General features: G+C 44.8%; 3 protein-coding genes and 1 long non-coding RNA gene across 5 annotated transcripts in view; 3 read left to right on the top strand and 1 right to left on the bottom strand.

Annotated features, from left to right (window-relative positions):
* The first annotated feature begins 486 nt into the window (after positions 1-486).
* LOC140582965 (uncharacterized) lies at positions 487-2,241 on the top strand. The gene is made up of 3 exons (XR_011985767.1): positions 487-626; positions 1,047-1,103; positions 1,437-2,241. It is a non-coding gene; the product is annotated as an uncharacterized lncRNA (long non-coding RNA).
* A 3,391-nt stretch (positions 2,242-5,632) lies between these two features.
* On the top strand, positions 5,633-11,644 carry zfp91 (ZFP91 zinc finger protein, atypical E3 ubiquitin ligase). The gene is made up of 12 exons (XM_023806822.2): positions 5,633-6,357; positions 6,753-6,787; positions 7,261-7,386; positions 7,555-7,591; positions 7,854-7,940; positions 8,092-8,169; positions 8,250-8,405; positions 8,621-8,671; positions 9,118-9,196; positions 9,289-9,403; positions 9,510-9,609; positions 10,069-11,644. The coding sequence occupies exons 1-12, from the start codon at positions 5,978-5,980 to the stop codon at positions 10,721-10,723; spliced, it is 1,899 nt and encodes a 632-aa protein (XP_023662590.1). The 5' UTR covers positions 5,633-5,977; the 3' UTR covers positions 10,724-11,644.
* A 107-nt stretch (positions 11,645-11,751) lies between these two features.
* LOC111841227 (uncharacterized) lies at positions 11,752-13,366 on the bottom strand. Its single transcript, XM_023806827.2, has 2 exons — positions 12,934-13,366; positions 11,752-12,518 (listed from the first exon to the last, which is right to left on the bottom strand). Exons 1-2 carry the CDS (start codon positions 13,005-13,007, stop codon positions 11,870-11,872), a joined length of 723 nt encoding a protein of 240 aa, XP_023662595.1. The 5' UTR covers positions 13,008-13,366; the 3' UTR covers positions 11,752-11,869.
* Positions 13,367-14,423: 1,057 nt separating this feature from the next.
* The window catches only part of LOC111841228 (uncharacterized), a 28,240-nt gene continuing 16,814 nt past the window's right edge, over positions 14,424-25,849 (top strand). The window contains exons 1-3 of one of the 2 annotated variants that reach the window (XR_011985484.1): positions 14,424-14,923; positions 16,969-17,271; positions 17,571-18,013. Coding sequence is in view for 1 of the 2 variants with exons in the window: in XM_023806830.2 (XP_023662598.2) it covers positions 14,807-14,923; positions 16,969-17,271; positions 17,571-17,846 (696 nt within the window). In the remaining variant the exon portion in view is untranslated. Of the gene's footprint in view, positions 14,924-16,968; positions 17,272-17,570; positions 19,265-25,849 lie in introns of those variants that run through there. The other variant, XM_023806830.2, reaches the window with a different exon arrangement.

Raw genomic sequence — 25,849 nt, 5'->3', positions numbered from 1 at the left:
CCCCTCTCATTTGTAGATTTCTAATGTTCTTATGTACCAAATCTCAGGGTTCATCTGTTTCATTCAAGAGCAAAAAGATTGTACACTTTTTTATATGTCCCAAGAGAACGCGATATGAAATAGGAGCCTCACTGTGTCCCATAAGGAGCCAAAATGAATTATATTCCACTGAACTTCCTTTTCTTTCACATACTTTTAGGCTTGATTCTTAAACAGTAATTTTTCAACAGTATCTATGCTCAAGGGCTGAGGTTTGGTTTCAACACTGGTAAGAACCAAATCAGCCCTGAACCTTCGAGACATGTCCCTGTCATCCACACCGAAATCTACACCCTTGACTATGCAAATGTGTTTGCTCCAAAATAAACAAATAAACAAAGGTTTTCCATATTTAGTGTGGCAGAACCCAAAAAAGTCAACAACATGAAAAAAATCAACTTTAATTTGGTCATGGGGCGTGGCTTTTGCTCAGTTCACTACTGGCCGCAGAGCTGTTGGCACGTGGCTGGGAGGAAACATCTACTACCACCTCATAATAAATATTCCCATACCAACATCAGCGAAGCAACTTGAAGAACATTCTGGGATTAAAAGAACTGTCCTACCTATTAACTGGACATCACTGAGTAAGTATCTATGTATTTAATTTATTCAGCAGAATAACATAATAGATGTGAGGATTGTGGATTATTGAAATGCATGTCTTGTTGAAACATATCCTTTCCTGTAAAATAGGCCTATTACATTTTTCAAAATGCCTTTCCTCCAGTGTTATGTATATTACAGCTGGAACTCATATACAAAGACAAAGTAGCTGGAAAGTTAGCAAACTTCTTAATACCAAAAGCTGTCAAAACTTGAGAATTGTCGCCATCAGCTGTTGTTTCCAAGTTAATTATAAGAGGCTGTGGCCTTTCGGTGAAGACAAACTGTTTGTTTAACACTGTTTTGTATTGCGTATTTTAACAGCTATGTGTGTTAGCTATGTGAGTTAATGAATAAACCATTCGAGCATTACTTTAATCGTTACACTCTTTCCATCTCAGTTCGACCATCTAGTATGAAGCTAATGAGATTTATTCCTGTGACCAGTCTGCTGCTTGGTAAGTGATTTTGTCAAATAAAGAACTTTACATCCAACGAATCCTCTCGGTGAATTTCGCCGACCTGTTGTGAGGGGGTAGTCCATCTCGGCAAATTTCGTCCACCGGGGTGGGGGGTGCCTCAGTAGATTTCGCCGACTGGAGGTGGGGCCTCGGTAGATTTCGTCCATCCGGGGCAGAGTCCCCCTCAGTAGATGTATCATTTATTAATTTATCAATCGACCTGTTACATTTACGGTTATAACGGAATTTCTTTTCACGCTTTTTCATTTTTATTGAAATACGCTGCAAATCATCTCGCGATTTATTGAATGTATTTCTTCCCTCCTTCAGTGACAGTTCTGCTGTTTTCGTATGCTGTTGCTCATACCACGGATTCAGATGCCACAGATGCCACGATGGAATCAGATGCGGCAGCCACGACACTGAGCCCGAACTCCGAATCACATACGACAGATACCGGATCAGACACCGGATTAGATACAGCAGCCACGACACTGAGCCCGAACTCCGTATCATATCATTCAGACGCCGGATTAGATATGGCAGCCACGACACTGAGCCCGAACTCTGGATCACATACGACAGGCACCGAATCAGATACGGCATCCACTGGATCAGACACGACAATCGCGACATTGACCCAGACCGATGAATCAGATGCGACAGCAACGACAGATATCACCGAATTCGATATGGCAGAGACAACAATCAGCTATAGCGCCTCCGTGACCATAACAAAGTCCTCTTTTGTACTGACTCTGGTGTCTGTGTTATTCATATCAGCTCTGCAGTCATTGTAATACGACTGCATTTTTTTTTTATATTAATTCACACGAAAAGGACATTGTATGCACACCTTACTGTCTCGTTCGTGAAAGGCCTAAGGTAACTCTAACCTGTAACCCAACTATTCAACTGCGGGACTGGGGTCAAGTAAGTACGCAGTTTGGCGATAATTATTTATGGTAATTAGCCTATTCTTAGTATAGGAGCGAAGGCAAACATGAAGGCTGGGCCCAAAAACTGGTGATAATAAATAATATGTTCATCAAACAATATTTTTATACTCTGTTTATATGTTTCCATAAAACAGACTGTCTGGAATGAAACAATAAAGACTATAAAAATTGCCTTAGTTTTGTCTTCAAACTTTGGCATCAGCTTGTCTTTGTTCAATACACTCTTGCTTTGCTTTTTATAAGTTTGCAGAGGAAATTCACCTTCCACTGGTGAGTCATGACGAACGGAGGAAGCCTCACTATAGTGTAAAGATCACACTCCAAAGGGAGAACCTTCGGGGCAGAGGGTGGCTCTACATGTGAAATGCCATCCTCACTGTCGCTGCTGGCATGGAAAGGAGCTGGGACCGATTTCACAGCTTGCTGTGTGTCAGACGGGGACTTACAGGTGCTTCGCTTTCCTCCTTGCATTTTCCACTTGGCCTGATCTTCAGATCACCTATATTGTCACATAAAGATAAATTTCAAATTCACTAGGCAAATGTCGCCACCAGCGTCACCCCGGCAAACTTCAGTATTTAATCTCAATTTGCCTGTGATGGTGCACCACGTGCAGGTGGAGAGGTATTGGCTTGCTAAGCTGGCACCCTTTCAGAAGATGGTGGCAGCCACCTTTGTTGCCTAATAGGTTGCCCGGCACTGGCCGTTGTGATGTCATGTTGTGATGTCATGCGTTGTGATGTCACAGCTGGAGCAGACATACGGTAGCGCGGTTATGGATCTGCTTCCCTACATCCTGCAGGTTCTGGGAAGGGTGCAGCCAACACCCATGGCTGGCTAAGCTACCTGCCCAGAGTCAGCTGATAAAGCATGTGTGGTTCTCCTGGATGTAGGGATCGGCTCAGGCATGATGAGACATTCATGTGCACGGCCCTACCCGGAGTAATGAGCATCAGAAGATTCAGAATTATAATGGTTAGCAGTCAGCTGCCTCGAAACTCATGATGTGAGCTTTGGAGATCCACCAGCGGCCATCCCACAGGTCCACTCGGATGACTGATGAGCATCTCTGTGTACATTTGGCACTTTCTAGGTGCCTCTTTGCCTTTCGATGGCTTGTCATGCAGCAAACTGAAGCTGAAGGTCAGCTGAAGGTCAGAATGTAATGTACGGCTGACATATTCATGGAGGTTAGTTCGAGGCCCCAGAGACCCAGACTAACATAAGAGCTCTGAAGATAGATGGGTCTTCATTAAGCATTTTTGTTAGACGCTAGCAGCTGGTGTCTCTTAATTACGTATTTACTTTTGTGTATTCACTACATTTTTAGGGCATATGACTATGTTGCAAGTGTTTGCTGTAAAACGGGCTGTTTTACACAATGCGCTGCAAAAATATGTAAGCGAGTGGGCACTATGTCAGCTGTCATTCTGCAGCGCATTAACAAATGGAGCCATTACATTTTTTTAATTTAGCAGATGCTTTTATCAAAAGTAAAATATAGTTGAGAAAAGCAGGCCAGGCAGTCCAAGGAGCAATCGGGGGTTAAGATCCCCACTCAGGAACTCAAATGTGAGTTAATTCTGCCAACCTTGGGATTTGAGCTGGTGACCTTACTGTCAGAAGCACAAGTGTTCAAACCAGCTGAACGACACGCTAATCCCGCATATTTTGGATAATGCATTCACATTGTGCCCCAAACTCATTTTTTTATGTATGTTGAATGTGTTTTGTGTTACAAGTAAAGATATCTGGAGCAGATAATAGCATGGAAGACAGGGGAAGGTATCTCTCTTCTCTGTAGCACCGAGCCCTGCACTGTACATGCAGTCATTCTGCCAACACCCCACGCAGGCAGAGATACTTCCTGCAATTATCTGCTGTGCGTTCAGGTCGGCTTGCGCTCAATTCATCCATTTGAAGGTTAACGAATTAGGACCCCTTATATATTTCAGAGTGAAATATTTTAATTGAATATTACCAAATTCCAGACGACAAAGCTCATTTGAATTGTTTTGGCATTTTGGAAAAACCATATATTTTTTACAACCCAGTGAGTTGCTCCTAATGTTTTGTTGTTGCTTGATAAAACACAATGATAAGATTTTTTTTTTAAAAAGCCCACCCTCACACCATTCAAATAACAGTGACCCAATGAGGTAAGTCTTTCTGTATCAGGTTTTTCTTATAGAAACCAGTTTGGTTCCTTTTAATTGGTGAGCTCAAGAATGACAAGGGGCCTTCATGTCACATGGGCACATGAGGATTTTTTAAAGCTGATTCACTTTATTGAGCTTTGTATAGTCAGAAGACGTTTGTTCTCCTCTGTAAGGAGACGCACCCGGCTGCTCTCTGTTCGCTTTTCCGTCATCTCTGCTTTAGGGCCAATCGCTCTCTGCTGTGCTGCTCAAATTCTCTTAATTGAGAATCAGAGCAATCTTACTGCCACGCCTACCAGGTGTTTCACAGATTATTATGAGATTCTCTGTATTCTACACGAGGAACACTTTTGACTTGTTTCTCCACTGCTCCACCCTTTCACCTGCAGCTTCTTCTCAGTATCTCACACATCCTGCATCATTACTGCCTGACTCGTTGTATGGGGAACTCAACCCTACATAAATATATATAACCCTGTTACACCTAGAACTTTCCCCATTACTAATACTTCTAGTAACTACCATAATTGTCATTCAGTCTTTCTCTATTAGACATATTCAGCTTCATAATACATAATTGTGCTATTGATTCAGGTGTTTTTAATAAAAGTGTTTTGTTTGGTTACATGTAAAAGGCACACTTATAAAATGAATTCAAGACTAAAAAAGGTTATAGGACAGACATGATCATAGAGTAGGTACCATACTATGTATGATCAAAATGTGTCCCAGTAAAGGCACAAACATGGGAAAGGGTTAAAATGTTGATGAAAATAATAAAATACCTCCATAAAAGCATAATGGAATAGTTGGCCCACTGTTCAGTATGAATGAAACTTTTGCAGCATAATATACCTTACTGAAATGTTTATGAGTTTCCGCAAGCACGGATCAATACTAGAGCCCCATTCAAAAAATCAGTTGTGGGTCCCCCACTGCTCCAGTGTAATGACGGTTTGTGGCCAAGACCCACCCCATATAGGGATAGGCACTCTTATCCTCAAAGGGCCCATGTATATCCAGGTGTTTGGGAACCTTTAACTCAACTGTTTAAACCCAGGTACGAGAACTCCTCAGTCAATCAGTCCTCTAATTATTAATCTAATTGGGGAGTTGCAGCAAAAAGCTGCATACCCAACAGCCCTTTCTGTAAGATTGCCCATCCCTGCTGTATGGTATCTGAAGTATTTTAATATTCAGCCAAACAAAATTATGAAATATGAACTTTAAATTATCGCAGGGCACATCTCTTAATATCATGCATGACTGACACCTAGTGGCCACTTACAAGCCGTACAAACGACATCCGAACGCGGTTTGTTGGGCGGAACTCGCTCCTTTATAGACTACAAATCCCACAAAACATATCAGCAGAAAGACGTCACACGTTACGAAGTCTTTTTTTTTTGTTTATTTGACTTAAAGGAGACGCAACAAAAACGCAGGGAATCCGTGTAAGCTTAGGGTGGTCACCCCCTTTCTTTTCTGTAGCTTTAAGAAACAAAAAAGTGTCTAGCTGTTTAAAATGAATATCGAAACTAAATAGATAACTTAAAACTTATTTATTTAGCTAGCGGGAAAATTAATTAGGCATTAAGCTGGCCACTCTCAGAAGAGGGGTGTTTCGCTATAGACAAAGGTGATAATATTTTTATAGTTGGCGTACGGTTCTGCTGCTAAAGAGTGGCTCTCCTTTATCAGTTTAAGAGCAAATAAGCCCATTCGGGGGAGCGGGTGGGAGATAAGGAAGGGCATGGACTCGGAGAAAAACCGAGCCGAGGTGAGCAACGTCGGAAAGAGCGGAGAGAGCGAACTCACCGGTGAGGAGGCCGCGGGAGCATTCACGACCCCTGCTGCGGCGCCCTCCCGAGGCAAAAAATTGCGAGGGCGTGGGGTGAGTCGCTCGAAGACCGGGGTGCTCTCTATAGGCCTTTCTGATCAAGGATTAGTTACGTCGGGCACCGGAAGGGTACTACGGGATCGCTCGGCCCGAGCCAAGGCTGGGAGACATGCCGAGGACAGCAGTAACGCTAACAGCCAGAGGAAGTTTGCGTATCCGCGGCGTAGGAGGAGCACCGCAGCCCGCGTCGGCAATTCAGGGGACGTGGGGGATGACAGCGGCCTGTCGGTGGAGTGAGTATATTTAAATGGTGTTGGCAGTAATCCTTGTTTACGTGCTGTTCGCCTGGACAGACTGCACACGGCCGCCGTCCTGCGGCATCCAGCCATCGGCTTTTGCGTGTGCAGCCGAGCTCGCTTTATGTTTTCGTGTTTGTGCCACGCGCGGCGGAGCGCGTGCTCTCACATGACGGTTGGCGAGTCCCGCCCTCGAGGCGACCTCCACCTGTCTCGCGGGCGCGCGCGCCGTCCCCGTGGATGGCGGCCTGCGGTGACTGCGGGCGGTTCGACACGTGGAGCCGTTTGCAGACCGAACTTGTCCTTGCTAGACTGTTTTGAAAAGCGCATGTTTGGCTCTCGGGTTACTATTCTAACCTGTTTCATTTCCGCTTTTTGTCTTCCCCTTTTAGTTCCGAGGAGAAAAAAGATGCTCCGGGTGTTAAAGGTACCTTCTCGAACTGAACTGTGAGCGCCATTATGTTCGGGCTGCGCTTTAGTGTTCAGTCAGTGTTCCTGCATTTTACTGCATTAACTTTCTCTCTCAGTAGTGTTTATGTACAGTGGTGTTTAGTCACTACAGTACTGTATTAACCCTCTCTGTTAAGTGTTAAGAAACAGTAGTGTTAAGTCATCTGTACTGCATTAACTCTCACAGTACAGTGTTAATATACAGTATTGTTAAGTCACTGTACTGTACTGTGTTAACCCTCTCTGTTCAGTGTTAATGTTCAGTAGTGTTCAGTCTCCTTCCCTGTTCTGTATCAACTCTCTCTCCCAGGATAGCATTGAGCAGGTTGCTGACCACTGTGGTCTAATAATAACCTGCTCTCTGGTCTGTACTCCACACAGTGTTACACTGTAGTGCCTCTGGCCTTGTGATGCCCCTTTTGTGTGATTAGCTCACCTTGTGCCCTGCAGCCGTGCAGTCAGCCAGACCCCGGAGGATGCGGCGGCTGTGCGGCCCCCGTGTCCCTTCTGCCCGCAGCTCTCGACCTTTCCCCACGTCGCTGTGCAAGAGCGAGCCAGGCACTGAGGCCTCTTATGGTATGTCAGGCTTGCCATGGCCCTGGGTGCCTTTCTCTTACCCTTTTGCTGATTATCTGCATGTGTCAGTGTCTGTGACCGTTTAGGCAAGTGTGTCCTTGCCGTGTGCATGTGCCAGCCTGTGTTCCGACTGCTGTAATGTCACCTTCACTCTGTGTTCGGTTTCAGTGGCAGACAAGGCTGTGGCCGACAGTGCCCAGGCCAGGTGAGTGATGGGCTCTTATGCACTGCCGCAGTCTCTGAGGTGAGGTAAAGGTCTCGGTGTATATAGTGGCTTGCTGCAGATAGGGACTGAGATCGACAGCACAGATTGATATATCCACTGCAAAATTCAGTCAGAATTTACATTCCCATGCATTCATATAAAATCTGAACATTCGTTGAAACAAACACTGCAGTTGGTTAATAGCTAATACATGTAATCAGTCTGACTTCACATTCTTTTAATGAGTATCTGTATTTCTCAGTGATGAGGAAGATGAAGTGATGGATGAGGAAGAGGCTTCTTTTGTGGATGACCTGACAGATCAGAACTACATACCTTACATTGACAGGTACAGTTCACTGTGCAAGATGAGCAGTGCATTTACTACCTATAGTCCTAGCTTACTTGTGTTCCCAAATATGAATTATTACATTATTGTGATTAATGTCAAAAGGGAGGTAATCCTCTTTTTGCAAGTGCACTTAAAATGTCTCTTCTAGTGAGGAGATTACCAGTGAGGAAGATCTTCCTTTCAGGGATGACCTCAATGATCAGAGCTATGAACCACAGAACAAGAGGTAATTTTCTCTGTGTGCATGAGTGCATGCATTGGAGCAAGTGAGAGACAGAGCAAGACTTGCCTTTCCCTTTCTCACAGGACCAACCCAAAACCAAGACGAAAACCTGCAAAGCTTCCAAGGGAGAAAAAAGAAAAAGTGTGTGATAAAGGGACAGATATAAAAAAAGAGGGAGGAGAGGAGATGGATGTGAAACTGGAGAACGAGTTTGGGGATACGACAGAGCCACCTAGGAAGTGAGTGATGTAATGTAGATTGGAGATGATAGATGGTGAGAAGGTTACACACTGACTGAAAGGTTCCTGCCATCTCCTCACTCCTGCAGCCTTAGGCAGAGCACATTACCTAAATTACGGAGTCTATCTGTATAAACAAGCAGTAAAACTGTCGTCTGATAATTAAAATGGATGTGGATGAGGATGGGCATACAGTAACTGATTTCTTCTCTTAGAAGAGGAAGACGACGGAAAGATGATAAAAGCCCTCGTCTTCCGAAAAGAAGGTAAAGTTTTACTATTAGTTTGTATTGAAGCTGTCATGCTGACTGATTCCAAGGCACAGCCTATCACACTGGGATAAACACAAGTGAAGGACATTGGTTAACAACAAGCTGTTTGGATGGCTGTTTTGACATCATACATATCATACAGTTTGTGATAAGTGAGACTGAACCTGGTGAAACTAAAGCCTGTGAGCTGCATGACGGCTGCTATCCAGCAGGGGGCGAAAGCGTTGCCTTTTTGCCTTTGTCGTGGTTTCTGCCACGGAGTGTACGAACCTCATGGTATGTTAGAAGGAGCCTCTGAGATCTTACAGGAATTGAATGACTATCGTCGCGTCTCTTGAGTTGAATTTATGCGCCAAACAGATAATCTGTTAGCACTTGATATTGCGTGACCGTTGGGTCTTCCTAGCCCTCAAAGCTGCGCTCTTGTGGTGTCCACACAGGAAGAAGCCGCCCGTGCAGTATGTACGCTGTGAGATGGAGGGCTGCGGCACGGTCCTGGCCCACCCGCGCTACCTGCAGGTTCGCTCTGGTAACCATGGCGAGCGGTTATCACGTTGAGCGTGCGTGGCGGTCCGGCATGACGGACATTCCTTCTCCACTCATCATTTCAGCACCACATTAAGTACCAGCACCTTCTGAAGAAAAAGTACGTCTGCCCCCACCCCTCGTGCGGGAGGCTGTTTCGGCTTCAGAAGCAGCTCCTCAGGCACGCCAAGCATCACACAGGTAAACGGGGAGTAACACTGCCGAAACTGGGAAAAATGGGTTGAGTGTAAATCGGGCACTCCAAAAGGCTGATGGACTATGTGGAGCTGTCTGTCATCTCCTCCAGATCAGAGGGACTACATCTGTGAATACTGTGCCCGGGCCTTCAAGAGCTCCCACAACCTGGCTGTGCACCGCATGATCCATACGGGGGAGAAGCCCCTGCAGTGAGTCCCTTCCTCTTCATGTGCTGCCCCCTGTGGGCTTCAGCTGGCACTGCAAACCAAGACTCAAGATTTTTATTTGTCCCATACATGAATGTAGTGGTACCCCAGCAGTGAAATGAAATTGCTGCAACTCCAGACCGTGGATCAAACAAGGCAGAAGGATAACAAAAAAGAATAACAAAAGTTAAAATAATTGCTAAATATATAGAAATCTATAAAAAGATAAAACGTTGCAGAAAATTATTTGAGGAAATATTTAAAGTGCAGTTTGCAGCTGCCTGGTGGAGGGACTTAAGGGAATCAATGTGTAATGTCTGATATCAGAGGAGCTGCTCTCATTCAGTCAGGTGAGCATAAGGCCGAATTTCACAGGTCTGGAATGAGTGTTTTATTCTATGTTCCAGCTTCGCCTGTAGCTCTCCGGGCCTGTAGCACTTCTGACCTCTCTCTCTGTGCCAGGTGTGAGATCTGCGGCTTCACCTGCAGGCAGAAGGCCTCGCTCAACTGGCACATGAAGAAGCACGATGCCGACGCCTTCTACCAATTCTCCTGTAGCATCTGTGGCAAGAAGTTTGAGAAGAAGGACAGCGTGGTGGCTCACAAGGCCAAAAGCCACCCAGAGGTTCTGATCGCGGAGGCCCTGGCTGCCAATGCGGGAGCCCTTATCACCACGCCGAGCTCTTTGCTGGCTGGGGGGGGTGTGGAGGGTGGGGGCTCAGGGGCAGAGCCTGCGCCGGAGCCAGTGGAGCAAGTGGTGGTGCTTAACCAGGGGACGAGCCTTCATGCCTTGCAGGTACCCATATCACTCACTTTGTCCTTACCAGCTGGCAGCCCCCAGCTTCAGCTCCTGCCGGGTGTGGCCTCCCTAGCACCGCCATCCCCCCTCCCACCACATTCACAGGACCTCGTGGAGCTTGACTGCGCCATCTCCGGTCCCCCTTCATCTGGTGCGGCTCCCACTCCACAGAGCTCTGCCTCCCTCGAACAGCATGCCATCTCCGCAGGGGAGGGGGGTATGGGCTGGCAGAGGGTGGATGAGGGCGGTTCAAGACCGGTGCTTCTGGAAAGGCCAGAGGGTCACGTCCAGCACGAGACACATCATGAACTGCTCTAGATGGTTGACTGAAAGGGAAGAGCCAATCAGGCTCCCACAATTTCTCAATGGGTGTTATTTTACAAGAGGAAGAAGATGGAAAGATGATAAAAGCCCTCGTGGCTTTTGTGGGAGGGGCTATTAAACTGCATGAAACCATGTCCAGACTGCAAAGCTGGATAATTACTTAGATGCTACTACATCAGGGAACAGATCTGATCATTCTTTATTTTTTTCCCCCAACTTTACCACATCACTCCGTCCCTAGACTTGCATCTCTTGCACCTCTGATTTGCTGTGCGTGTGTGAGACAGTGGCAGTTTTGAAGCTGGTTAATGTCAGGGTGGATGTCTCGAATCCCTCTTCACTGCTCCAGCTCTCTGTCACTTCCTGAAGAACCGTGTATAACATACTTAGGAGGTGTTTACCGTATTTTACATTTAATTTATTAACTACTTCTTGCTGTGTTGTCAAAAAAACATTGTGAGTTAAAGCATTATATTTAAGTATTATAAATGCCTCCATCAGTTTTGCAACTGAATATGTTATGTGCACTATTTTTAGACTGTTTATGAATTATAATAGCAATTTTAAATGGTTCTCAGTTACAGCACCCCTCCTATCTGGAGTGTAATGCAGCTGTCTTTGTAGTTGTAACTCTGGCACCCTCCTCTGTCTGCAAGTTGTAGTTGCAACATTTCTCTGAGGTGCGGTTTCTGAAGCCTGCAGCGGGTGGAATTGTCATGTACTGTGGAACCTTTTAGATGTTTATAGCAAAACAAATGTGTGATTAGAATGAGAGCAGCAGGTAAAGCTGCCAATCCTGGCTGCTGTAACTCATGCAGACTGTTGGGTGTGACTCACCACTTTAATTGGAAGGTTATAGTGGGTGAATACAAATGTCCATTTAATTAAAAGATGACATTTTTTTAAAATCCTAAATATGACTGGATGTAGTACTCTTTGATTTAACCTACTTTGGCATTTGATGACAGCTTTATTCACATAATACATGATATTTTCCAAGTAGTACATATGTGTTCACTGAGTGGTATGTTAGAAACATTTATTGAAGTCATATAGGAAGAGACATCACAGTCACCTACAGTGATATTGTTAGTCTCAGCTGTCATCTGTACACATCTAAAATGGCAAAGTCTAATGTGCTCAAGAAAGCGGACTGAGCCCCTCTTTCTTCCTCTGTGCCTTGTACTGTTTCAGGGCTTTCTTGGGGGGCGTCAGACTGTCACTCAGCCCCACCTTCCTCTTCCTCCTCCCCACTTCCTCCAGTACCTCCACTGAGTCTCCCTCTGGCTCCTTGGCCGTGCTTTGTTGGGCCGAGCTGCTGAGATTGCTCTGGTGGCTGGGTACGGTGCCCCTTTGGCCGTCCACGGGTATCTGCAGGTCGCTGTCGTGGGCAAACTTGCAGCTGCTGCCAAAGCGACAGCGGCCGTCCCGCCGATATGCAACGCACATGCCGCGGCCCCCTATGTGTGAGGGCCGGGCCTGCGCGGTCAGGGGCACATGTTTCTGCAGGAAGCTTAGCTGTTCCTCCGCCTGCTCTTTGAATGGGTTGGCAAACACGCTGCTGCCAAACAGCACACTGGGGGGCGGTGGTGGCAGTCTGCCGCCAGGCTGTGGTGTTGCTGAGGCCGGGACGTTGGCCTCTGGCTCGACTGGTACTTCTGGGCCAGTCTGCACGTTGGGATTCTCTTCAGAGTCAGAACTGGAACTGGACCCAAATCCTGACTCCAGTAACAAATTCTGACTCTTCATTTTGGTTCCACTCTCATTGTGTCCATCCGTCTCATGCTGGCTACAAAAACACATTTACAGGTCTATTAAGTGTTTTTCCTACTGCATCTGAACATATTTTGACTGTGATCATTAAGGTATCCAATGTGAATCTGTCTATATACAACAGGACAGTGTACTGTGTCCAGTGGACTAAATTAATGGTGGCAAAGACTAGTTACAGGACAGGCGCCAGTTGGGAACAGCTTCTGCAGTTCAGGCCAGCAGGTGGCGCAGTGGATACAAATGTCTGCTGTACCGGGGCGACCATGCTATGACACCAAGAATACATAAAATATATGAAGAAATACAAATATGATTCCCAGCCTTGGAAAGGAAAATCGTGAATATAACATGTAGCGGGCGAGAGAATAACTATACGCTAATATAATACGGAAAACCGTCAGGAAATAACGCATGTGGTGTCTGGCTCTTACCGTTGCTCCCCAGCGTCGCTGTCCGAGTCGGACGACGAGCCGTAGCCCACCAGAGGAAGCGCATTCGCCGACATACCCCTTAGTTAGCCATGCGGTTTAATGAAAGGAGCGTCTTCGATCCCTATTCTGACACCCCGGACCAGGCAGTTTCACAGCCGTCTCTACGATCGATCTGTAAGCGGCCGACCCGTTTAAACGAGCTGGACAGGGTTCAGCCGGGCTTCGTCCAATAGCTCGAGGACACAGATCTTCGACGTCTCGAACGCGAAGATGAAGGGAAATGGGGGCAATGAAAATGACAAGCTGCAGTAAATCAACCAGCCGAATCGAGCAGCTCGCGCCGCTGGATCAGGTCGAGCGCTGTATACACGTCACTTCCGGTTTCTGCACCCCAGAGCTATATGATAGGCGCAAAGGTGACGTGAGTTTCCCTCCCACAACAAATGGAGGTGTCCGTGCTTTTATTGTCTGGTCATCACATTGTTATTTAATTACAAATAAATGAGCCAAAAAGCAAGAGAAGCCAGTGGCGACCGCAGAGACCCCACTGTATTCACGTAGCTGAGGATTATGCGTCATACCCTGCTCCTGAGTAACACTGCGTATTAAAATGCAGTTTTTAGTATCTTGCTTCATCAGGTCTATTCATAGTTTCCTCGGAATATAATGACATATCCTAACTTCTCTATAGCAGCGCCTTGAAATGACCCGCCCTGCTGCCTGTGATGTCTCTCCTGCCTGCCCTACTGGCCAGTGATTCCGCATTTTCACCTGGAGCGTATTAATCAAGACTTTGTTAATTTGACTTCCTCTGCCAGCCCCTAGAGGTTGGAGTCCCCTTTGAGTCTGGCTCCTCGCAAGGTTTCTTCCTTCTAGGGAGTTTTTCCTTACCACTGTCGCCTCAGACTTGCCCTCTGGGGGCATTTGAGACAATGTAATGATGTGAAATTCGCTATACAAATAAAATTGAATTGAAATGTAATTCTCTATAGAGATTTGACCGGTGGTACCCAACTATATTGCCAACATACGTTTCAGCCAATTCATTGAATTAATGGAATATATAAAGAAAACATAAAAGAACTTATTTCATTATCACAATTACTTTTATTTATAAAATCCTTTATTATATAACACATTGCATTATTTAGCAGATGTTCATGTTCGAAGCTACATGGAAATAAGGAAAGCTTGGGCTCATAGAGTCCCTGGAGCACTTTTGAAATTATTAGTGTGCTGGCTACAGATCTTCGAATGCCTGATGACGTGAAAATAAACGATAAGCACTAAAACAGATACCCAAATGCATACTCAGGATAGACGGGTATGAAGATGGATAGAAAAACATTTTCATTGAATGTACATGGAACTTTCTCATGCAATTAATTCAGGTGGGTCACTAAAAGCACATAAACGACTCCATTGATGCATTGAACGTCAGGCGAACCGTTGCTTCGCTCCCCCTACTCCTACTGGGTTGTCCCACTGAAGAGTCTTTCGGACTCCAGCATTTTAAACTCCGCCGTTTTTCTGTCGGGAGGGAGCTGGGGCTGGATGTGAAACCTAATACCGTAAACGGGTAACCTAAGTTCCGGACAGCGTGAAACATAAACGCCGCAGGCTGCAGCTTCACCAAAAAGGGGCATCCAGTCACTGGATAGTGCGCATTTCGCATAGTTTTGATCGGATGAAACTAACTCATAAGAATAAAAGCCTAGTTCAGTTTAATGGTCTGAGTTTACGTTAGGAGCAGAGAACAGCAGGATGCGCGAGTTTTATCGAAAGTAACAACTGCATTAAAGTTGTTACTCCATTTTTCGATATTAAATTGGCAGTTCAGAGGAATTCCATTAGTCTTCCGCAGTTTGTGGTGATGGATCTCAGGAGTAGGCGCTCCTTGTCGGCGGCAGGTGGATCCTCGGCGGCGGGTAGAACGGCTGCGCTGGCCGACTTGTTACACTGGAACTGCACTGAACTGCTGAAGCTCTACGTAAGTATCCGTATTACCACCGGCAAGGGGAGCCGCCGTATCCCATCCACTTACATTACAAGACATTAGGTCGAAGGGGAGTACATTTGCTTATTAAACATGTTCTACTTGCCTCGTGTTTTAGGCCTGCATATTAGGTTTCATATAATTTTCCTTACCTATATATGATTTTTGTATTTTATATATATAAAACGTGTATGGGAAGAATGTGGAGGCGCTGAGCCGGGAACAGGCAGCGAATTTTTCGGCAAGTTCAGACCCACGCAGGCGCCGCCTGTGGGCTCTTTGCGAAGCTTCGCCACCCCCACGCACGGCGTTTAGGTCCGAGTTCGCAGGGGATTAGAAAACTCTCTCCGCTTCCCCTCTGCCTCCGCTGGCACTTCCAGTAACCGCAAAGCAAAGGCGCGGCGCTTGTGGGAGTCGCATTAAAACCTAGTCCGTACTTGTCCGCGTGCCTCATTTGACGACACATCTTTTCCATTACTTTGCAGACTTTCCAAAAGGTTTTCAAGGTGATCTGAGTTAATGGTCTCACAAGTAGACTTTTAGATTGAACTTGCAGTGTTCTATCAGTATTGACACTTAATGTGCATTTTATTTATTTTGGCAGAGGCTCCTACATTTTTTTTAAAAAAAAGCAGGTTCAGGCAAGTCCTGGAGTAATTAGGGTTAAGGGCTGTCCTCAATGGTCCAATGAAAAACCAGTCTGCCAGCCTTAGAATCGGGCACAGTATCCAATCCAAACCCGTTCATGAATATTTGATTGTTCTGTTTATGCAAGTATACACTCACCTAAAGGATTATTAGGAACACCTGTTCAATTTCTCATTAATGCAATTATCTAATCAACCAATCACATGGCAGTTGCTTCAATGCATTTAGGGGTGTGGTCCTGGTCAGGACAATCTCCTGAACTCCAAACTGAATGTCAGAATGGGAAAGAAAGGTGATTTAAGCAATTTTGAGCGTGGTATGGTTGTTGGTGCCAGACGGGCCGGTCTGAGTATTTCACAATCTGCTCAGTTACTGGGATTTTCACGCACAGCCATTTCTAGGGTTTACAAAGAATGGTGTGCAAAGGGAAAAACATCCAGTATGCGGCAGTCCTGTGGGCGAAAATGCCTTGTTGATGCTAGAGGTCAGAGGAGAATGGGCCGACTGATTCAAGCTGATAGAAGAGCAACTTTGACTGAAATAACCACTCGTTACAACCGAGGTATGCAGCAAAGCATTTGTGAAGCCACAACACGCACAACCTTGAGGCGGATGGGCTACAACAGCAGAAGACCCCACCGGGTACCACTCATCTCCACTACAAATAGGAAAAAGAGGCTACAATTTGCACGAGCTCACCAAAATTGGACAGTTGAAGACTGGAAAAATGTTGCCTGGTCTGATGAGTCTCGATTTCTGTTGAGACATTCAAATGGTAGAGTCAGAATTTGGCATAAACAGAATGAGAACATGGATCCATCATGCCTTGTTACCACTGTGCAGGCTGGTGGTGGTGGTGTAATGGTGTGGGGGATGTTTTCTTGGCACACTTTTCTTGGCACACTTAGTGACTCTGATGTTGGCCTGTTGATGCTATACTGTCAGGGACGGATTATGGGTTGTGTGGGCCCCTGGGCAAAACGTTCGCAACCACAATTCAAGGGCCCTTGGCAACCAAACGCCCTCCCTCCATGTTTCCATCAGAGGCCCTATAGGGTCAGGGGCCCTTGTAGGCAGAGGATCAAAGAATGTAGGCCCTCTAAAATAGACAAACGAAAATACATTGTTGATAAGCGTTGCAAATTGTTTTGGGCTAGGGGCCCCACGGGCCCCCTGCACCCCAAGGGCCCCTGGGCAGCAGCCCCGCTGGCCCGGTCCGTAATCCGTCCCTGTATACTGTGTTACTGAAAATCAGATCCTTTGTCAGGTTGCCCTGGTGATTGTTTGCCAAGCTTCATGGTGCCCACTTTGGGTGACTCTTCAGCTAGGGGGAAGGCTGGGGCTGGGCAGTGAGTGTCTCTGACTGTTACTCTGCTCCCTCCGACCATCAGAAAGAGAAGGAGAGCTTCACTTCAGACATCACATTGACAAAGGATCGCATCATCACCCTGCCCCCAACCTCACCCCATCTCTCGGCGGATGATCGGCTGTGGATCCTGCATTCCGCCCTCCATCAGTGCCTCGAGTTCCTGGAGACAGTGATGCGTAGGGAGGAGGAGGAGTTTGGAATCCAGGTGGGAGGAGACTACAGGAAAATGCAAAACATAGTGAAAGCCAGACTTGGGGATCTCCTCCAGAGCATGAAGCTCCTCACAAGGGGAGAGAGAGTGACGGCACTCGCTTCTCACACAGAGGTAAAGTGCATTTCGTCACACAGCGCCTCTCTGTGATAGGAAGTAGTTTAGAAAGGGTTTGATAAATATGAGTTTTAATGTACTCTAAACAAGGAAGATTCATGTTTAGGGAAGACCCTTGTCAAGCCCAGGTCACTAATACTTATTTTAATTTTATTTATCCAGTTCTTATATTTTTTTTTTAGAAAAAAACAATAACGAAATAATTTAACCATACTCATTTTACTATGAAAGTGAATGGTGGTCTCTCTCTTCTTGCTCTCCTACATATTTCTGCTTCTCATTCCATCCCCTGCAAGTCTACAGATGGCTCAGAAAATGGCAACATTTTCGCGCTGAAGGTCTGGATCTACAGGGTCCTGCAGGAACTGATGCACTGGATCAAGTGTGCCAGTGAAACTCTCCTAACACTGCAGTCGGAGCGAGAGACGGAGCCCAGAGTGACCAGGAGGAGAGGGGGCCAGGAGAAACGCGGAAGTGAGGGAGAGGGAGGGAGAGAGAGAGAGTGGAGGAGCAAAGTGAGGAGAAGAGCGATGCAGGGGAAGGTTGCAAAGGGGAGGTGTAAAGCAAAATGAAGGTATGGCAGGCAGGCAGCCTGGAGGAGGAGTAACAGGAGCGCAGAGAAGGACACAGACTGGAGAGGAAGTATGAGCAGACTGAGAGGCGTGTAAAAATATAGTAAAAATACAGTGTATGTACACTGGCGGCCAGAAATTTAGGCCCCCCTCAGATATTAAAAAAGGTACCACTTTACAATAAGGCTCCCTTTTGCCTGGTAAATGGTAGTAACTAGGGGTGGAGCCGAACCCGAATACGGTATTCGGAAAGGCACAAATAATGTGTTTTTTACGAATACTTATTTCGAACAAATACTTAAAAAAATATTTGTATTCGGGAACAAGAAAAACTTTATATCAAAAATCTGCGTTTCCTCTTGAGACCGCAGTGCATGCCCGGATGAGTGAGTGAGTTCAGGAGTCGGGGGGGGGGTTGTAAAAGAGGTGACTGACACAGGCTGCTCCACACAGTAACAGAGAAGGCTCGGCTGAGCGAAAAAAGACTTAACTGTATCACTATTTTTGTTGAATAGATTTTTGTACCTTAACTGGGTTCCGGAGGCAGTTTATAACTTTCGGGAAGCAGAGTTTGATCGGGAGATTATTCCATTACGCTGCATTATTGACGTCTGCAATCAGGTGCTCTCATGTTCGCTCTGTTTACGTAGCTCTGTTAGCTCGGTAATTTAGACAATAGGCTGTTGACAGAGTAACGTTAACGTTTGGTTAAAAAGGTTAAAACAATGCTTGTGTAGTTGTGTCGAATTGTATGCACTTGTAGGAGTTATATGGTACGTTTAAGTTACTCTGTCTACTGTATATCCATAATTATTATAATGGATATAATTAAAGAATACTTACACTATAGCGTAAATTAGAAGTGCAACGCAAAAAAAATGGATTTTTACGCCTATTTTGAATTTTACTCGAATACGAATACAAATACTTTTCCCCCCTCAACAAATACAAATACAGATACAAATACCGGCTGCTTTGCACACCCCTAGTAGTAACTCATTAATAAAAAGAAAACTGTTATAACTTGTTTTAAATTGTCTACTAATAAGTGCTGCAACCTTTACAATTAGTACCATTACTAATCTACAATTAATAACCAGATTATAAACCATTCATAGACTCTTCATATGGTTAGCCTTATTGTAAAGTGGCACCAAAAAAAATACACTGCTTTGTCAAACTTTTATTAGAAGAAAATATTAGAAATGTTAACAAAATAATTTTTAGTATTTTAAAGCTTGTAGTAACACATTATTTAGCCACAAAGGCTGAAACTATTGGTTTTGTAGAAGACATATCAGGTCTGTCTTTGGTGCATTGACACTCACTTTGTGTTGAAATTCTATTTACTGATGTCATAACCTGATTTGCTCCTGGCTTCTCCTGATTGTGTCTTAATAAACTAAACGATAATCACATGTCTGCCTTGTCCCACATCAGTTTGTCAGAGGTTTAATGCACTGTCTGCTCCTCTCTTCAAACTTCTGTTGTATTGTATCACACTAAGTCAGAATTTTTTATCAATATTTGCTATTTTTGTGCTTGTAATGGCTAGAACTCAAAGCTGACAATGTAACAGAGGGGTTCAAATTGAAATTTTGAGTGAAGAAGCGTTCTCTCATCGCCAGATAGCCAGAATGTAAAATGTGTCCAAGCATGCAGTGACCTGCTGTTTACAGAGGAAAAGGTTGACAGAAAGCAACAGTGACCAGAAACAGTCTAGTGCAAGGAAAACAAGGAAAGTGACATCAAAGGCTGAAGATTAACACTTAGTTGTGATGTGCAAAAGAAATTGGAAGATGACTGTAATGGTCTGAGGTCTGCGATTAGTGTGAACAGAGAGAAACCAGTACAGTCAAGTGAAGACTGAGAGCAACTGGGCTGTATGGTTGAGTTACTGCCAGAAAACCTTCACTTTGAGGTGTTAGAAAAAAAGACTACCCCAGGTTAAATAACACAAACACTGGAGTATTCAGGACAGGGCGCAGGTCTTACTGACGGACAAAAGTCCATCCATGGGTTGAGTTGGACCAAGACGTTTGAAATGAGCATCTAGCAAATGAGACAGAACTGTCTGCATGCCCGAAAGGGTGCTGGGAGGGTTTGGATACAAGTTATTTGCAAAATTTGCTGGCAAGGATGCTGTGAATCTGCTGCTGTGATAAAGGCAAGGGGTGGTTATTTTGACGAAATTCGTACTTTGACAATCGCATTCATTATCATTATCATTTTTTATTTTATTTTTTTAAATCGGAGCCCAAACTTCTGGCCTGTTGTGTATAAATAATCTGCTTTATATCCATAGTTTAAGATGGCCGATACTGTGACTATCGTCACCCAGCATAAGCATCACACACACGTTTTGGTAAGATGTTGTTTGAATCGCTGTTACTTTGTTTTCAAGCCGTCTGTTTTCCAGACTTCTCTCTACTGATCAGAGGAGGATTTGGAAGAAGAGTAATGTTATATTAGCAGATTATATGGCATTAAAAGATTGATGAGAGATTGGGGTCAGTATTGCCACATTTTGCGAGTGTGTCGATGACCTCACAAACTCCAGAGCGGCATCCTCACCATGGGAAACATACAGACTGTACTCAGTGCAGACAGACAGGCCCTGTGTTAGGTACATCTCAGGACCGTCAGCTTCTGACACCCACATGGCGTGAAAATTCCCCTCTGCTGGGTCAGCCCTTCTTTGGTCATGGTCCCCTACACCAGCCCAGTGGGATGCACATTGGCAGCTGTGTGTCAAGGCTTTAGCTCTGTGGGTAATTTCTCCAATTTTTTCCTCTATCCAGTAGATTGCCCTCTACTGGTCAGAGTAGGATTTGAAAGAATAGGCAAAATAAGGTTGTTCGCAGAATTTTGTTGAAATGCACAGAAGGAAATATTTTTTTTAAATCTTATTGTTTAATTTTCATTATTTCAGGGACGAGAAATAAATATATTAGCGCTTCATGTGTCTAATTAATATTGGATAAATTGGGGAAAAAATGTAACACACACACGTTTGCTACGCCCACGTGGTATGAAGGTGTTTTGTTCACTGAATTATGTTTGAGGATATGTGTATATAAAATGTTTTACAAATATAAAGTTGAAATGTCAGCCGTGTCTTTTAAACTCAGTGACAGCACGATGAATAATATATTCTGTGCATTAATTGAGGCCAATTTTGTTCAGTTTCTGACTCTGAAAATAAACGTGTCATGTGTTTGACAGTGGAGGAGAAAGCGGGAGTGTGTGTGTGAGGGAGAGGGTGACGAGAGTAAATGTGTGTGTGTGAGAGAGGAGGCTGTGTTTGTGGCTGTGCGACACAGGAAGAAGGTTGCATACTGTTTTCCTATATACACTCACCTAAAGGATTATTAGGAACACCTGTTCAATTTCTCATTAATGCAATTATCTAATCAACCAATCACATGGCAGTTGCTTCAATGCATTTAGGGGTGTGGTCCTGGTCAAGACAATCTCCTGAACTCCAAACTGAATGTCAGAATGGGAAAGAAAGGTGATTTAAGCAATTTTGAGCGTGGCATGGTTGTTGGTGCCAGACGGGCCGGTCTGAGTATTTCACAATCTGCTCAGTTACTGGGATTTTCATGCACAACCATTTCTAGGGTTTACAAAGAATGGTGTGCAAAGGGAAAAACATCCAGTATGCGGCAGTCCTGTGGGCGAAAATGCCTTGTTGATGCTAGAGGTCAGAGGAGAATGGGCCGACTGATTCAAGCTGATAGAAGAGCAACTTTGACTGAAACTCGTTACAACCGAGGTATGCAGCAAAGCATTTGTGAAGCCACAACACGCACAACCTTGAGGCGGATGGGCTACAACAGCAGAAGACCCCACCGGGTACCACTCATCTCCACTACAAATAGGAAAAAGAGGCTACAATTTGCACGAGCTCACCTAAATTGGACAGTTGAAGACTGGAAAAATGTTGCCTGGTCTGATGAGTCTCGATTTCTGTTGAGACATTCAAATGGTAGAGTCAGAATTTGGCGTAAACAGAATGAGAACATGGATCCATCATGCCTTGTTACCACTGTGCAGGCTGGTGGTGGTGGTGTAATGGTGTGGGGGATGTTTTCTTGGCACACTTTAGGCCCCTTAGTGCCAATTGGGCATCGTTTAAATGCCACGGCCTACCTGAGCATTGATTCTGACCATGTCCATCCCTTTATGACCACCATGTACCCATCCTCTGATGGCTACTTCCAGCAGGATAATGCACCATGTCACAAAGCTCGAATCATTTCAAATTGGTTTCTTGAACATGACAATGAGTTCATTGTACTAAAATGGCCCCCACAGTCACCAGATCTCAACCCAATAGAGCATCTTTGGGATGTGGTGGAACGGGAGCTTCGTGCCCTGGATGTGCATCCCACAAATCTCCATCAACTGCAAGATGCTATCCTATCAATATGGGCCAACATTTCTAAAGAATGCTTTCAGCACCTTGTTGAATCAATGCCACGTAGAATTAAGGCAGTTCTGAAGGCGAAAGGAGGTCAAACATCGTATTAGTATGGTGTTCCTAATAATCCTTTAGGTGAGTGTATAGCTGATACAGATGTAGTTGTGCACTTTGTAGAGTCACGTAGACTTATGTTCATCCAAAAAAATTGCTCAACATATGTTATATTTAACCACTTCCTATTCAATCGTCCTTTAACGCCAGGCAAACAGTGGTATTGGATGAATGGAGAGATGATCCCTGTTTTGGATAATGACGGGGCATGAATATTTAAATAGAGCAGTCGCGGCGCCGTGTGGTTGTTTACTGTAACTGCAGCGATGGTGAAAATCAGACGAAATTGTACTGTACTACCCCGGCAGTGCTGGAGAGGGCAGTGTCGAGCGAAATCAAACTTAAAGTTATTCGGCTGTGCGACCGTATTGTGATGACATGTGATTGGGAAAATGTCATCAGGTGCGTGTTTAGCGGTTCAGAGGATTAGCGGGTCTTGATTTCGATTGAATGATAGACACCTGGGGGAAGTTTTAAGGGTAGAGGACTTTGTTTAGGGGAGAGTGAGAGATGGCGGGGTTTTTCCGTGAGGCAGGGATGTTGTTGGACGCTCAGTTCACAAGAAAGGACGTTTGGGGCTTGTTGGATTGACTCTCGGATGGAGTGACCGGCGAGGGACGTACAGGAAGACCTTGTGTGCGGCGTATTGTTTTTTTTATGTGCGTTTTTGGTGACCTTTCGGGACGCCGATGCCCGCAGACTGATCTACAGACACACGGGAGGGTCTTCGCGGCTGCTGGATAAAGGGATGTTCGGTGGTGGTTTTAATCTTGTTAAAGGAATTGTGTGTTTGGGGAGGGGTGTTTACTATGGTTTAGTGTGGAGAGTGGGTGGCTTATTGGGAATATCTTATGTATTGAGTGTGTGTATTGTTTTAGTGTGAGGGTTTGCGGTGCCTTGAACGTGTTATTGTATTGGGGTGGTGGTTATCTATGCATAATAATGTGTTAAAGTCTAACCTATCCCTACTTTAGATCTTTTGGGGGTGCGTATTACTGCGTAATGGTGGGTGGTGCTAGTTGCTGGCTTGGTGTTCCGCAGGTTAGATGGCATAACCGTATCCCTACCTGCATTCACCTAAACCTGGTATTTTATATGAACAATATATTTTGTAAATAACAAAGGAAAGTGTACTTGTTACTGTTTTCTGTGTGTGGGCTTTTTGGGGAATCTGGGGACGACTACCACACCAAAGGTGGTGGCAGCTTAAGGAAATTACTGTTGCATTACAGTATCAAGGAATGTCGTGTCGTCTTTCATTCCATATCAGCATGTGCTGACAATGTCTACAAATGGGTAGATGCAATATAAAATACTAGCGACGAACAACTAGTTTTGGGAAAGGCAACTCTAGTTTAAAGCAATAAATGCCCCCCCCCCCCTGTGGACGCAACCACTTCTCCGGTGAACAGGGGGACATGGTGTGCCCGAAATAACGCCGACGTGCGCAGCTGGAACAAATATTATCAAAGAAGCGGCGCTTCATTGCCATTACAATTGCTAGATACGTGATTATTGCTGTCTTGGAACTTGCGGCATATGCGCACTGTTGTGTAGCCAGGTGTTCCGGGCAATTCAGTTTCCCCTGTCGCGCGCTGATTTGTATACGGTTTCGCTGTTTTCATGTCTTTTTACGAAGCTCTTGAGGTAAACAAGCCATATATTTTAAAACATCACACGCCTTTAAGATATTTCGTGGTTTTTACAGATAAATGAAAGTATTTAATTCGCTGGATAGACATATTTCTTGATGAAAACGGTCTAGTATTGCTTATGACTACTGTCTACGATCTACTGTATTCACATGTAATAATGTACCTGTGATTTTCAGACATCTCACATATTTGCCTAAATATTAGGAGAAACATTATTTCCTGACATCCAGGATATTTGGTTCCCCCTGTTAAAACGGGTATACAGCAACTCTGGGCCTCGGTACTAATAACAATACAGTATTCACATGTAATAATTAATGTACCTGAGTGATTTTCAGACATTTCACATACCTCTTTGCTTAATATTAGGGGAAACATTATTTCCTGATAGACAGGGGAAACATAGGGAAACCGAATTGCCCGGAACACCTGCCGTGTGTGTCGTCCCCCCCAGTGTTCGGCCAGTGGACGCGCCTGAAATAACCTCCGTGAGGACGGGCTGAGAGCAACTTAGCGATTTTGTCGTTATATTTAGCGAGGTTTTAGACCCTTCTAGCGACTCATTTTCAAAAAAGCGACTAGCGACAAATCTAGCTACTTTTTTGGTGTTATTGGAGACTCTGACGTGAAAGCACGTATCGTTCTTACTCTTCTCACCGAACGGCAGGTGTTGCCGTGGATTCCTCTCCAGTACCAAAGCACTCACAGGCGGCCAGTCGTCGCGCAGCAGCCCCGCCCAGCCGCAGTCCGAGCAGGAGACATTCATCCCTCTGCGTTCAGACTGCAAATGAACCGCGCATGCGCGAAGCCCGTGCCTGATTCTTCCCTGGCTGTCAAAAATAAGTAACTCCGCCAGAGTAATCAAGAAATAACTTATAAACGCAAAACACTTTATATTGGAAGATGGATTGATAATGGTTTTATTTTACTCATCTAGTTCCTGAGGATTTGTTTATAGGCAACATGTGTCATCTTCTGAGCAAAGAAGCGACCAACAAACGCATTAGACAATATAATTCAGAGGAATATTGTCCCTAAGCCAGCTGCAGTATTTTACTGGAATAATCTGTTCGATGACATAGATTGGGGATCTACTTGGATGTTACCTAGGACTTTCATTATTACGAATAAGTGGTGGGAGGTAACATTAAAGATTCTTTTATCCAGTGAATTGTAAGATTGCCAAATTTAAAAGAGATATAAATGCATCCTGTTCTTTGGGATTGTAGATGCAGTAAGATATTCTGGACAGTCCTCAATAATTAAACATAGTTGTTTTAGTTCTTTTCTACCTTTTATATTGTCACAGGGAACTACACTCACCTAAAAGATTATTAGGAACACCTGTTCAATTTCTCATTAATGCAATTATCTAATCAACCAATCACATGGCAGTTGCTTCAATGCATTTAGGGGTGTGGTCCTGGTCAAGACAATCTCCTGAACTCCAAACTGAATGTCAGAATGGGAAACAAAGGTGATTTAAGCAATTTTGAGCATGGCATGGTTGTTGGTGCCAGACGGGCCGGTCTGAGTATTTCACAATCTGCTCAGTTACTGGGATTTTCACGCACAACCATTTCTAGAGTTTACAAAGAATGGTGTGCAAAGGGAAAAACATCCAGTATGCGGCAGTCCTGTGGGTGAAAATGCCTTGTTGATGCTAGAGGTCAGAGGAGAATGGGCCGACTGATTCAAGCTGATAGAAGAGCAACTTTGACTGAAATAACCACTCGTTACAACTGAGGTATGCAGCAAAGCATTTGTGAAGCCACAACACGCACAACCTTGAGGCAGATGGGCTACAA

This window comes from Paramormyrops kingsleyae, chromosome 25 (genome assembly GCF_048594095.1).
Source record: "Paramormyrops kingsleyae isolate MSU_618 chromosome 25, PKINGS_0.4, whole genome shotgun sequence".
NCBI lineage: Eukaryota > Metazoa > Chordata > Actinopteri > Osteoglossiformes > Mormyridae > Paramormyrops > Paramormyrops kingsleyae.
This window is presented reverse-complemented; position numbering and strand designations above follow the sequence as displayed.

Bases quoted from the DNA above. Each gene is read 5' to 3' on its own strand.
- LOC111841227 (XM_023806827.2), bottom strand. From the start codon at position 13,007: ATGTCGGCGAATGCGCTTCCTCTGGTGGGCTACGGCTCGTCGTCCGAC. The intron at 12,519-12,933 runs GTAAGAGCCAGA...GTGTTTTTGTAG, and splicing joins AGCGACGCTGGGGAGCAACG to CCAGCATGAGACGGATGGAC.
- zfp91 (XM_023806822.2), top strand. From the start codon at position 5,978: ATGGACTCGGAGAAAAACCGAGCCGAGGTGAGCAACGTCGGAAAGAGC. The intron at 8,170-8,249 runs GTAATTTTCTCT...CCTTTCTCACAG, and splicing joins TATGAACCACAGAACAAGAG to GACCAACCCAAAACCAAGAC. The intron at 9,404-9,509 runs GTAAACGGGGAG...CATCTCCTCCAG, and splicing joins GCACGCCAAGCATCACACAG to ATCAGAGGGACTACATCTGT.